The 14,648-nt window shown below is 37.9% G+C and overlaps 1 protein-coding gene across 1 annotated transcript in view; it reads left to right on the plus strand.

Annotated features, from left to right (window-relative positions):
- Positions 1-290: 290 nt before the first annotated feature.
- Positions 291-14,648, plus strand: part of LOC129227453 (uncharacterized) — a 71,495-nt gene continuing 57,137 nt past the window's right edge. Inside the window, exons 1-2 of the mRNA XM_054862015.1 lie at positions 291-423; positions 10,895-11,008. Of these exons, the coding sequence (XP_054717990.1) occupies positions 379-423; positions 10,895-11,008 (159 nt within the window). The 5' untranslated portion in view covers positions 291-378. The remainder of the gene's footprint in view (positions 424-10,894; positions 11,009-14,648) is intronic.

The following is a 14,648-nucleotide window of genomic DNA, read 5'->3' on the forward strand; positions in this document are numbered from 1 at the left end:
ACAAAAATGACCAACAAATGGAAAAAAGTTTTTGCACGTAATTGCGATCTACTTATTTTCTTTAAAGAATGCATACAATTTTACGTAACATGCAAACAAAGATTATGATGTTTTCCACAGCAAGGACAGTTATGTAAGTTAAGAAAAATGTTCTAATTGATACTTATTTCGAAAATTCTGTCATAGTTACTTTGGTTCGCTCATTAGTTGCCCCCGCAGAACGGTAAACATTCTTCTTCTGCACCTGCTTTATAAAAGCATCTTGGGAAAATATCTGCTGTATTAATAGAGAAGGGAACAATGGAGTTATTTAAGAACGAAAACCAATGAATATATTGCCATCAAGAAAAATCACCATTGCACGTTACTTCAGTCGCAATGAATTGCTCAGTCATCCAAGCTCTGCTGGTTCTCACTTGTGGGGTAAGTCTGCAGATTTTTCAATTTCCTATGGAGTCAATGTTTTAAGAAATGAGCCTTAGTTTTCCATACTTGCCAACCTTCGAAAGAAAAAAAACAGGAGATTTTACTAGAGGTATATAGGTGATTCACCATCGACATATCCTCGCTACAGAATTATTAAATTATGCTTTTAAATAACATGAATTCTAAATTTAAAATGAAATGGGGATTTTTTGCAGATGTAAGCAAATTGGTAGCAGCAAGAAAAAGATACTGCAAAGGAAAAACTAAATAATAAGGAGCGAATTTGCTTAAAGTTTCGTACATTTTTCAGTCTCTACCAGAAAAGTAGCTACAAAAATCTAATTACTAAAATCCGAAAAAAAAGGAAACCAATATATAATGAAAATATAATATAAAATAAGTAGGTATAGGGTAGCACATGTTAAAATAACTTTAAACATTCAAAATAATTGAAATAATTTCAAGATGCAAAAGGATTGAAATCTGCTGCAATTTTCGGCAAAGCACGTGCTTCGTTGAACATGCAATGTGGAAAGCTTGTAAAAAATTAATTTTTACTAAATGAGTTATTAATTGAAAAAATTCTTATTCCCTAACATGGTACTATAGAAAAGGGCGCCATCTATTGAGAAGAAAGTGAAACTTTTTGATGATTGACTGGAAAAATGGCAAAAACAGGAGAAAATTGTAAAAAACGGGAAATCGGGAGATGGAGGCAAAAAACGGGACTCTCCCGTTAAAAACAGTAGAGTTGCCAAGTATGGTTTTCTATTTCTATCAGCCATTATGGCTATTTGGCACGACGTCAGTCTCTCAAAATCCATATCATCATCAACAATTCTCAAACAACGTCGGCAAATCTAAAAGTCGCGATTAGATTATTAAATAGTAAAAGTTTCCGTTAATGCTACTGAAATCTTTGATTATCTTCAACTGGCAGCACAAAAAATTTAGTAAATCGCGGTAATATAACAAAAAGGGGAAAACGATTTTAGATCTTATGATTACAGGAAAAGACTCAAAGTAAAAGCAAGAATTTTGTTTCTTCACACTCGAGAAAGAAGAAGTTTCGTCCAGAACTAAACGAGCCTACATTCCGGTATACGAACGTCGACTTTCTAGTATCTAATCAATGTTCTCTAAATTAGCTGAGACTGCAAAGTGTGTCAGACGTAACTTTTTAACATTTTGAGCTGATTTCTAGAAACAAAATATGCCTCGTTCATCTAAAAAAATAGATAAATAAAACATAAATAAACGAACAAATAAAGTAATGGCATCTTTTAAACAAAGCAGCTATTAACCCCTGACAACGTGTATTTTAAATTTCATGATGATCGTTTGGGTACTTAAGCCGTGAAAATGTAATAAACAAACAAGCAAAGTCACTTTCGAATTTATAATACAGGGTGTTTCAAAATGAATAGCGGGGTTTTAACATGTTATAATATTTATTAAACCAAATTTACAGCCACAAGTGATGTATCAAATGAAAGAGAAACTCAAACAGTTTTACATAATAGCCTACAAGTACGTGAAATACACCGCCAGCTAAGTCATTTCCAGCCGAGGACTGCAGTTTCGTGCTTATTAGCACTCATCAGCCCGGCATAGGAAAGTGACTGAGCTGGAGATGGAAAACCTCTTAAGGAAGCCAAATTTACTGAATATACCTTGCCTCGCGTTCAATCTTCGGGTTGAACCGAACCATTGCTTCGCTCTTTCGTCTGGTCTGCTAATTCTATATTAGCTACCAGTTTGTTTCGCCCTCTTGGCTTCCTTAAGAGGTTTTCCATCTCCAGCTCAGTCACTTTCCTATGCCGGGCTGATGAGTGCTAATAAGCACGAAACTGCAGTCCTCGGCTGGAAATGACTGAGCTGGCGGTGTATTTCACGTACGTTCGGTAATTTACTGAATATAGCCTACAAGTGTTCAATGTGAGCACCATTCGTCACTCGGCACACGTCAAGACGATATGCGAGTTCTTCCCAAACTTTGATGAGTGTCTCAATAGTCATTGCTGCAAACAGCTGTTTCAATCCTGTTCTTTAATTCGGGAAGGTCGGCTGGCAGTGGAGGCACATACACCCGGTCCTTAATAAACCCCCAAAGATAGAAATCACACGGCGTTAGGTCGGGTGACCGTGGAGGCCATGGGAAACAAGCCCTGTCATTAGGCCCCTTACGGCCAATCCAGCGGTCGGGTACAGTTAGGTTAAGCCAATCGCGTATCTCATTATGCCAGTGAGGCGGCGCACCATCTAGCTGAAAGATTAAACACAAAACGCTTTCTGTTCTTTAGTCGCCATCTTTGCTACAAGCGCTTTCTAGCGGATTGCAGCAGAAACATTCCACGCGCATGCGCACTGATGCCAACAAACAAAACTGTTTGAGTTTCTCTTTCATTTGATATATCACTTTTGGCTGTAAGTTTGGTGTAATAAATATTATAACATGTTAAAACCCCGCTATTCATTTTGAAACACCCTGTATTAGTAAGAATTAGCTGTGTCGCCCGGCTTTGCACAGTCAAGTTATGTCAAGTAAGACGTGTTCCACAATTAGCCTTAAATAATAGAAAATACTACTGCAAAATGTCCCTTCAAAATAATAACCCCTGTCCCTGAAAATCTCCATTAAAGCTTAGACATTTGTCCCCAAAAATCTCCGACAGAATAAGGGCATAGTTTTTCCAATAACGTCAAGTCTAAAAATATTTATCTGCATAGGTGAAATAGCTCCAAACATCCTTTTCAGAATGATAAAAAAAAAATCCAAATTCCATCCTTATTCTTTTTGGATGGAAATTTTTTCTTCTAAATTGGATGGGATTTTACCCATCCAATTTAGAAGAATAGCATCGAAAAAGTCTCTTTTATAAAAAAAATGGAACGCAACCCTCCATTAATACAACCAAAAACCTTGGTTCTGGGCAGTTCAAAAAACGAAAAGAAAAGAAAAGAAAAAAGGATAAATAGCAATAAAATAATCAAAAGGTTAAAATTTTAAATCCTCCGAGAATCAAAAACACATCAAAACAAAAGCGCGAATTTTATTTGTTTCCAGTCGACAAAAAAAAAAAAAAAAAAAAAAAAAAAAGAAGAAGAAGGCAACATTTTTCTTTTCAGTGATCTTATTTTTGCTGATTAAAACTGATCTCGCGGCAAAAGATAAAATTCAGATAAAAAATTGATATTACCAAACTTTAAAAAGTTTATAACTTTTCTCCTGGTGATTTTACAGCCTTGGTGGTTTTAAAATCCGGATGAAGTAAATGTACTTCACGGTTATTTTTCACGGGCTTTCGAACGAGACTGAAATCAAAACACTCGGAAAATTATTTTGAGTAGAAAGAGATATTTAATGCCATTTTTTGGATCCTAAAATTAAAATTTGAACGGTTCGGTATTTTTTTGGCTTTCGAACCCCCCCCCCCCCCCCCCCCCACGTTCCTTCTCTGCCAAATTTGGTCGAGATCCGACGTAAACTGTGGATTTGTATAGGGATCACACACGCACATATATTTTTAGTTTTGTTTATATAGATTTAAGTGCCTTAATTTTTTTCGTTGTCGAGCCTCAACTTTTACAAATAGTAAAAAAAAAAACTGCATGACAAAAAAAAAATAATGGGCCGTGGTAGCCTGATCGGTAGGGCATTGGACTCGGGGCCGGAGGGGCTCGGGTTCGATCCCCGCTGGTCGAAGACCCACCGTCGTCATTAAAGGGGACTGGGCGACGTTAAATATGCTCGTGGTCTCAATGTCCTCCAAGTGAAACGATACCTCTGGGGGTGCTAGTACCAGGTAGCTATTAGCTCTTGGACTAGTTCTAAATTCACATTAACTGTTCGATCCGGTGATGGTGCTGCCATCTATCGGTATATAAAATAATGGAGGCAAGGCACTAGTATGCAGACCTCGACATAAAATACAGTTGAAGTCAGTTGTGACTCTTGAATAGAAATAGAAATAGAAAAAAAATAATCTTGTATTTTCACACAATTATTAATAGAAAATCGCCCGTCAAGATACAACGGATGAAAATTGCTTCTACATTAGAACGAAGCAATTGCTTGTTTGGTGGTATTTTGATTGTTGACATTTTAACTCTAACTCCAGTGGATGAACCCTAAACTCCAGCAGGTAGCATTCATTGTTGACCACTTTTTCGTTTCTTTGTTCTCCTGAAATGACACAATTTTAACCAGTAAAGCAGTTAATTTACCGGATCCAGTTCAGTGAAGCAGCGCACCCCAAATTGCCAGTCTGGCTGGCACACGACAACAACAACAACACATGTATTTTCTGCAAACCAAACTTTATTCTTTTCATTTCAAACCAACAAAAAACTCCCGTCTAATTTTTCCTACCTAGCAAAAAAATGATTTAAAAATGCTTCAAAAAGATTTTGGTGCATATCATAGTCGGTATTACAAAGACATGACTTATTTAATCCTTGAATCATAAAAGCATAAAAACTGACTTAGATAAGGAGTGGAACACCCAACTATTCACAGAATACTTTCTGTTGTTTACACTGAAAGAGAAAAGAACTACTAGCTTGAAATCGATACCAAATTCAGCTTGATTGTTTTATAAATAAGGAAATTAGAGAGATTTTTCTAAATTTATGCCAAAACGGTGACTCCAAGAAATGATTAAAAAAAAAAATGAATGAGAAAATTTTCCAAAGCGCAATTTTTATTCAAAAAACCTAAAAAAAACTAGTATGTTGTGGCCATCACGAAACTTTCTTCTATATCTTTCCTATAATTCTGATCCCTCCCCGTCCCCATGCCTAACGAGGAAGCAATATTCCCAACGAAAACAAAATTACACATGCCAAAACTTGTTGACCATCCCAAATCCTGATTTATCTCAAAAGCAAAGCAAAGAATGAAAATTGAAAATTATTTTTAAAGCCTTGCTGAAAATAATTACAAACATTTATCTGTTAGCAGACTCAAGATGGCAACAGTTAAAAATTTTAAATCATTGAGATAATATTTCGGATCATTTCCATGCAATTAAAGGCACGAGCTGAACGCAGACGACAGTCTGTTACGATTTATCTTTCTTATTGTTGCAATTAAAAAGCTATTTTTATTCACACAAATAAAAAAAAAATCAGCCCCCCCCCCTGGAGCGATTGGCGCCAAAATTAAACCAACGCCTGTTTACATATGGATTCATATTTATTCCAAATTTCATCCAGAACGTAGCATTACTTCTTGAGATATGGCACTCACAATGGAAAAAAAAGAACGTTCGATTGCGCCACCCCCTTTTTAGCTGTTGACATCAAAATAGAATCATTTCTTATACCCTCTAAGGGCTACTTGTCGATAAATTTTTGTTAGATTACGTTCATTATTTATTGAGATACAGCAGTCACAATTGACGGCAAAAAACGTTCTATAGCTCAACCCCCGTTTGAGCTATTGACACCAAAATTGAATCAGGATCTGTACCTGTTAGGGACAACATATGGACCAAATTTTGTCTGATTCCGCCAGTTACTTCCTGGGGAATAGCAATCGAGCAAAACTCAAAAAACGTCCCATTGCTCCACCCCCCTTGGAGGAATTCGCGCCAAAAACCAATGGGCACAAGTTCACATAGGGACACATATGTGTACCAAATTTCGTTCGATTTCATGCGGTAGTTTTTGCTGCAGAGCGGCCACAAAAAACTGGTCACACACAGACGTGACACACATACACACACACATACACACAGACAGACAGACATTTTCCAAAAATAGTCGAAATGGACTCAGCACACCTCAAAACGTTCGAATCCGTCAACATTCGAAATTCGAAAATTTGCACGAATCCAATACTTTCTTCTATATATTAGGTATAGAAGAAAGTAAAAATTAATTTAAGCTTATCTCATTCTGAGCATCTATTCGTAACAAAATAACGGTCAAAATTGAAGACATGACAGCACTGCCGATAATTCAATGTAGGCGATTTGACGTGGAATGATCCAGATTTGATTCATTTTTAAATTTTTTGTTTACGTTTTAACATGAAATATTATTTGTCTCAGCAGAGCTTCATCAGTACAACCTTTTTTAGTTACAGTATTTGCTTTACAGTATTTTAGTTACAGTAGTTTTGCAACTTGATTGCATAAATTAAACAAAAATATTAGGTATGTCTCATGCACCAACTGTGCATTTTCTATTACAAAAAAACCTGGTTTTAAGCTAAGTTAAATTATACCTTTAAATGTAACTTAAGATTGATAATTATTTTGTAAACTCAAATTTCACGTAACTGACCCTCCAAGTTTGAAGAATAAAAACAATCTGAGGTAAATGCTTTCCAAGATATATCTGCAGGCGTTGTAGTGATTAGTTAATTATTCTTGGAACACAGTATTTATATAAGACAATATATATCAATTCGTCGCAACAATATATTATCATACGCATAAAAATCACTTTTAATCTTGTAATGCAAATTCGTCAGAAATCAATTTGTCGTGATCTTAATTCATCATTTTCTCCCCTTCTTACTATGTTCAACATCTGTGAGTTTTTGAATATGTTTTAAGTTTTCCTTTCTGGTTCATGAAAATGAGTGCCAATTTAGAAAACCCTTAAATCCCAAACCAAATTAAAATGAAAGGGAAGTACTTTACATTTATTGTAAAAATTATGACGAAGAATTTGTGCAATAAACTGAAGATTCAAAGAGTTGATGCGAACGGATTTGTTGCCACGTAAATTACGTGATGAATTCGTGCGGCACCCACGCGACCATTCAAGACCCATTTTATAAAAAAATAAATGAATAAGCAAAAAAATGAAAGAAAGAAAGAAACAAATAAAAAAAAATTGAATAAACAAGAAATAAATAAATAAACAACAAAAGAATCGTCACATATTCATGAGCACATTTTTCTAACTATTAGGGGGTTCCGCCCTCTGCTCAGTGACGCTTACCAACCCCCCGAAGATTGCTTCTTAAAATTATTTGATTCGCTAAGATTTAAATCTTCTCTTAAGAAGAATCTGATTAAAAGAACAAAATAAAAATCTCCGACCCCCTCCAGTAGAAAATAGAATTTAAGTAAAGAGCTCACTACAATTTAAACAATATTAAAATCTCACTCCCATCTGAAGACAAAACGAACTTGATGGAAATGCTGCTAAAACCGAGTCAAACAGTTAACAGAAAAAAAAGAAAGAAAGACCGAAAGAAAGAAAAAAAATTGATTTGAATTTTGCCGTCTTGAATTCAAATTGTTTTTCGCAATCATGAGTGTGTGTGTAGGCATGTGTGTATATATGAATGTGGGTGTGTGTTTATGTGTGTGTGGGGGTGTGTGTGTGTTTGTGTGTAGGGGGTATCTGTATGTGTGTGTAGGCACGTGTGTTTGTGTCTGTGTGCAGGTATGAGTGTGTGGGTAGTTGTGTGTATGTGTGTGTAGGCATATGTGTTTGTGTCTGTGTGTAGGCATGAGTGTGTGGGTAGTTGTGTGTAGGTGTGTGTGCATGTGCAGGTGTCTGTATGTATGTGTAGGTGTCTGTATGTATGCGTATGTGTATATGTATGTGTTTGAGTGTGTGTTTGTGTTTGTGTATGTGTTTGTGTATGTGTGTGTAGCTGTATGTATTTGTGTAGGCATGAGTGTGATGAGTGTGTGGGTAGTTGTGTGTAGGTGTGTGTGTATGTGTAGTGTCTGTATGTATGCGTGTGTGTGTATGTATGTGTTTGAGTGTGTGTTTGTGTATATGTGTGTAGGTGTATGCATTTGTGTGTGCGCGTGTGTGTGTGTGTGTAGTTGTGTATGTATGCGCGTGTGTGTAGCATATGGATGCAACCTGGAGACGGCTTTCGCTATGTGTATGTGTGTGTCTGTGTGCAGGCATGAGTGTTTGGGTAATTGTGTGTATGTGTGTACGTCTGTGTATGTATTTGTGTGTGTATGTGTATGTATGCGTGTACGTGTACGCAAGTAAGTGACGCAAACTGGAGACGGTTTTCGCTAGAGGAGCAGTATCGTGAGGCGGCCGGCCGACGGTGGTGCTGGCAGAGGGTGCTGGCGGGAAAATAAAATCATAGGAACGCCAAAACAGTGAAGTGAGAACAATAAGCAATCGTGATTGCTCAAAAACCGTTTTGAAGAACATCTTTTTCTCGGATTCCAAACTAACTTGTTATTGTGCTGAAAAGTAAAGTAAGAAACAACAACGTCAAAAGCACAAATTGCAGACACAATTTCGGCACTTTTTGCATTGATAAAGGCGTTCCTTGTAGAGCCGCTATTTAGACAGGCCGACGCATCAGCTTAAGTTTAGCCATTTTGGATCGAATTTTTCATTGTTGCACTGTTAGGGTTACCACAGCAGTTTCGGATTTCGCCAGATTTGCCAAAAATAATATTTTATTTTATAAGCAATTCACGTGCCGCTAATAATTGCTCACAGTGAACAATCACCAAAAGCGATAACTCGCCAGAAAGACAGCCACTCAAACACGCGCTCCGATCCAAAATGGCTAATCTTAAGCTGATGCGTCGGCTCGTATATATATAGGCTCCTTAAATAGTTCCTTGTAACGCCGAAACACGTGTCTGCAGTAATCTGCAATTTGTGCTTTTTGACGTTGTTATTCCTTACTTTAAGGGGTTACAGTACCTCAAAAATGATCAAACGAGCAAAAAATATTTTATTGTTTATTTCAAAACTACAAATTATTCCAAACACAGGGGAAAAGTTTCATCGCTTTAGTTCAAATATTTAAAAAGTTATGAGTAGTTTTAGGTCATGCTCGCTATGTGTTCTTATGCAAAAGAAAAATTTTAAATTGCTTTTTCTCGGTCATCGTTTTTTTGAGTTTTCATGTCATTAGAATCCCTAAGGATTTTTTTCTATTAAAGATACAGCTTTAAAGTAATACTTTTTGTGCAGTCAGGATAATATATTTAACAAAACTGTGCATTGGATAAGCATTTTATAAATTACTCAAATGTTTAGAGCATGTTATACCTTTGAAAACAAAATTAAAAAAAAAAAAAAAAAATACGATTTGCTGCATAATTAATCACAGAAAATGTTCCAATATATATATATAAACAAATAAATGCACAGATTTTAGAGATGAATATTGTGATTGCTTTACAAAAAACTTTTTTTAAATAAGTGCAAAAACAAAAAAGTCTTAGGGATTTTAAAAAATTGAAATTTTCCTAAATTTTTTGAATTTTTAAAAAATGTGGGCAATATTTTAAGATTTTGAAAATAAATTATTGGTTGCAAAATGAGTATGTATGTTATGGTTTCAAAGAAAAACACAATATTCAATAAAAAAAAATGTTCAAAAGGTACTATAGGTGCGCCTGAACACTATGAAAAAAGGTTATGTACGTTTGATAAGTAAATTTATGGACTCTAGTAACATTTTACGCTTTAGTTCTGTCCTTGAATTGAATTTAGCTCCGGACTTTCGTTGAAATAGAAACCTTTACGGCTGCTGTTCTAATCAAGTGAGAATATTGGGGTAAAAGCTTAATCTCTAATGAAAGCAAAAAGCTCTTCCTAGCAACGTAGAATGTAAAGGTATATGAGAAATCTTTCTCCCCTTAGTAGGCTAATTATGTGAAGTTTTAGCTTAATTAATTAGAAAAAAATCAAATTTGAAGTTAGGGGAGGAAAAAAAAAAAAAATTTGAACTTTGACATCTTGAATTCAAATTATGTTTTTCGCAATCACGAGTGTGTGTGTGTGTTTTTGTGTATGTGTGTGGGGGGGGGGGTATGTGTATGTGTGTGGGTAGTTGTGTGTATGTGTGTTTGTGTGTGGGGGGAGGGTATGTGTATGTGTGTGTCTGTGTGCAGGCATGAGTGTTTGGGTAATTGTGTGTATGTGTGTACGTCTGTGTATGTATTCGTGTGTGTGTGTGTGTATGTGTATGTATGCGTGTATGTGTACGCAAGTAAGTGACGCAACTTGGAGACGGTTTTCGCTAGAGGAGGAGCATCGTGAGGCGGCCGGCCGACGGTGGTGCTGGCAGAGGGTGCTGGTGGGAAAATAAAAGGATAGGAATTTAAAACCGTCAAGTGAGAAAAAAAAAAGCAATCGTGATTGCTCAAAAAAAAAAAAAAAAAAAAAAAAAAAAAAAAAACCGCGTCAAGGTGCAAACGTTTGGGCTCGAAGTCCTTGTGTGCCAAATTTCAAGCTGTAGGTGCTATGGCTTTACTCTGAACCCAGGCCCGCCACTAACATCCTTTTACGCTTTCTTTGACGTTACTTTTTTAATGCATTGAGAAAATTGATTTTCTGACTGAAATTTTGATATTGCTCTTTTTAACCGAAAGCACACAGCTTCTTCTTTTCAATTCACTTCTTTACGCACTGTGAGATTTTAAAGTCTTTTTCTGTCGCATTCATTTTGTAGAAGTTAATTAGTTTTATTTTCTTTCGTTACTTATTTATTCATTTTTTTTAATAGTTGTGTATTTTGGCGGTTGATAAAAATGAGCTGAGTGGTGTTCTGCCGACCGACGGAGAACGCGAGGTCTGCGAAAGAAACGCAGGAGAAAGAGCAGTGGAAGACGTCAAAAAGGTAACCCTAACCTCTGCACATTTTACAACTCATGACACTAACATGGGTCATTTTCGCGAAAATAGTACCAGCATGTCCGGCACTTAGAAATTGTTTTAAAACAAATTCAATAATTTCCACCACTTAATCGTATTTTTACTTCCTTTTCCATAGTAACAGAAGTATTGTACTGTCTGACCACGGATTGTATGGAAGGACAGACATCCGTTTTACAGCCGGAAATGGACGAATCTATTATTTTTTACCGATATCAGCTTTTGCAGAAGCAGAGTCTCATTCAAATAAGCGGAATACGCGCATCAAATTTTATTCCCCCCCCCCCCCCTTATTCACATAGATTCGTCTTATCTGGACCCATGCAATCCGTGGTTGGACAGTACTCTTATTCCTATTCAGAGTCACTACTGACTACAACTGTATTTATGTCGAGGACTGCATACTAAGTGCCTTGCCTCCATTATTTTATATACCGATAGATGGCAGCAGAATCACCGGATCGAACAGTTAATGAGAATTTAGAACTAGTCCAAGAGCTAATAGCTACCTGGTGCTAGCACCCCCAGAGGTATCGTTTCACTTGGAGGACATTGAGACCACGAGCATATTTAACGTCGCCCAGTCCCCTTTAATGACGACGGTGGGTCTTCGACCAGCGAGGATCGAACCCGAGACCCTCCGGCCCCGAGTCCAATGCCTTACCGATCAGGCTACCACGGCCTTGGTTGGACAGTAATAGCGAACATTTTTCCTCTCAGATTTCGGCCTAAATTTCCATGAAGAATGTTGAGTTCCTTTTTTCGACCAGTCCTCTCGTGCATATGTACCTAAAAACGCGTGGACAGCCAAAATATTCATTTTGACGATCTTCGAGTCCTTATTAAGGTAGTGTTCGATGAGCGACTGGCAGCTTACCGGTCTGTTGATCACATGACAAATAATGACGTCATCTCTAATGCTTCACCGTTGGCTGACGTCATTAGCTGTAAAGTGATTAATCGACTGGTCGCTACCGGTTGAGCTCGTCGAACGCAAGCTGTTTTCTCGAGACGTCTGTACGTTTGTACCTCGCATTATTCTTAAACGGTAGGCTGTAGAAGGGTGAAATTTCGTATGTAGACCCTGAGTGGGGGCTAGTTATGCGCCTGCTAATTTGGTTGCATTCGAATACTCCAAAAGGGGTATTTTAAACGTTTTTTAGGGCAAATCGGTGTTAATCTCAATGCAGACTGAATTAATGGTAAAATTTGGCGACCACTTGGCGATATATCGCGTAGGTTATGGTCGCCAGGTTTTATCGCCATCGCTTGGCCGGCAAGGGAATAACGATTGGCGATGTTCCCTTTACGAAATATCATAATCAGATTCTTAATCCACGAGGTCTTAATCCAGGGGTTCATCTAAGTTCCATCGAGCATGAATGGAACTTTCTAGGGAGACGCTTGGTAACAGTTAAATTGAGACTAGGAACGATTTCCGAGCTGCGATTGGCGTTACAAGAGGAATAAGCAGCAATGGCGCAACATTTTATTGACATTTTACCGTATTACCCCGCATTATTCGGCATACCGGAAAACAGCGAGGTTGACCAGCATGCCGGGAAATTCGAATTTTCCGGCATGCCGGGAAATTCGAATTTTCCGGCATGCCGGATAATTCGAGTATTATTTTGCAACAAAACAAAAGTAATGTAACGGATTCGGTGCGACTTCCACTTTCTTGAAATGAAGACACAGTTCTTGATAAAAACACAGGAGCTTTATTTACACTATGTACAGGAGAAATCGTTAACAACTGCTAAAATAATCATCAGCAATTAAGCAAATATCACTCAACACCGTAAACTCAACGGTTACACACGTATTTACTTCCAAATACGAAAACAACACAGCAAAATGCCTCGCTATAAACAGAGCTAATACACACTCTCAGTACAAATTCTCAATCGAAACTCCCCTCTTTATCACGCGGGACCCTTTTATAAACATCGAAAGAAATCTCTCAAATATTCCAAACGCTTCTGGAAAATAGTAGACCGTTATCAAATTTTATCAATGAACAAAAAAAGAAATAGGGGGATGGTATACTTTAGCCATATGTTAAGGGGTTGTATATTCATTACGGGAAACTATTTACAGGTTACGTTACTACAATAATTACTATTTACAGGATTTGTAACATTGCTCCCTTCCTAAGGACTGCACGTCCCGGGCAGTACAATCCCCAGAAAGGGTGCAAAACTTCTATCACAAGTTTACAAATATACACATTAATTAATAACTATCAGATACAGAAAACACAATAAATAACAAGAAATATTACTAAACATTAAAAGCAAAAATTATCTACAACTTTTATGTTATCAACCATGGTTGTTTACGTAATACTCATGAACTATGGCCATAGTATGGGGCTAACCGATCATAATGTACAACCCTAGGTTTTGCATTAGGTGATTTTTGGATCCTCACTACGACGTCATTCAGTCGGTTAAGGACTTGGTAGGGTCCATCCCAATGCGACTGCAATTTGGGTGAAAGACCTTTCCGTCGGATGGGATTCCATAACCAAACCTTGTCGCCTTCGTTGAATTCATGTCCAGTAGACCTTGTGTCGTATCGGGTCTTCATCTTCTCCGCCGCGATGTTGATTCGCTCTCGTGCGAAGTTATGAACGTCTTCCAACCGGGCCTGGAGATCCTGGATGTACTCCTCAGGCGATGAAGGCGCATCTGGAGGACGACCGAAGACGAGATCACAAGGTAGCCCAAACTCTCGACCGAAGAGCATCTGATATGGGGCAAATCCGGTAGTCTCGTGGACAGCACTGCGGTAAGCCAGCAGGAATAAAGGTAGCTTCTTTTCCCAATCCTGTTGATTTCTGGATACCATAAGCGAGAGATTATTCAGGATTGTGTGGTTAAATCTCTCCACCATGCCGTCCGATTGTGGGTGTAGTGGTGTTGTCCTAGTTTTCTCAATTCCGAAAATTTGACATAGGCCCTTAAACACAGCAGAGATGAAATTCCTCCCTTGATCGGAATGAATCTGCAAAGGTGTTCCGTATCTCGAGATCCAGTGTTGGACTAGAGTCTCTGCTACGGTGGTAGCCTCTTGATCTGGAATGGGATATGCTTCCGGCCATTTGGTGAAGTAGTCGATGGAAACAAGAATGTATTTGTTCCCATCAGCAGTTCTTGGTAGAGGACCCAGGATGTCGATCCCAATTCGTTCGAAAGGAGCTCCAACGTTGTACAGATGTAGCTTCCCTCTGCTTCTCTTCTTTGGTCCTTTACGAGCAGCACAGGCGTCACAAGAATGGCACCACTTCTCCACGTCATCCTTCGCCTTGCTCCAGAAGAAGCGCTCCTGAACTTTATTGAGGGTTTTCAAGACACCAATATGTCCTCCAGTCGCACTACTATGTATTTCTTTCAGAACATCTGAAATCCTTGATCGGGGAAGTAGTAACTGCCACCTAGATGTTTTGCCGTCATCAGATTCCCATTTTCGGTACAGTACGCCGTTCCGTAAATGGAGTGAGTTCTATAAAGGCCCAGTATCTTTTTGTTGCGGGGCTGAAGATGGAAACGTCCTGCCAGCTAGGGCGCCGACTGTCACTTTCCATGAACTCCAAAATTGGT

Source organism: Uloborus diversus, chromosome 8 (genome assembly GCF_026930045.1).
Source record: "Uloborus diversus isolate 005 chromosome 8, Udiv.v.3.1, whole genome shotgun sequence".
In the NCBI taxonomy this organism is placed as follows: domain Eukaryota; kingdom Metazoa; phylum Arthropoda; class Arachnida; order Araneae; family Uloboridae; genus Uloborus; species Uloborus diversus.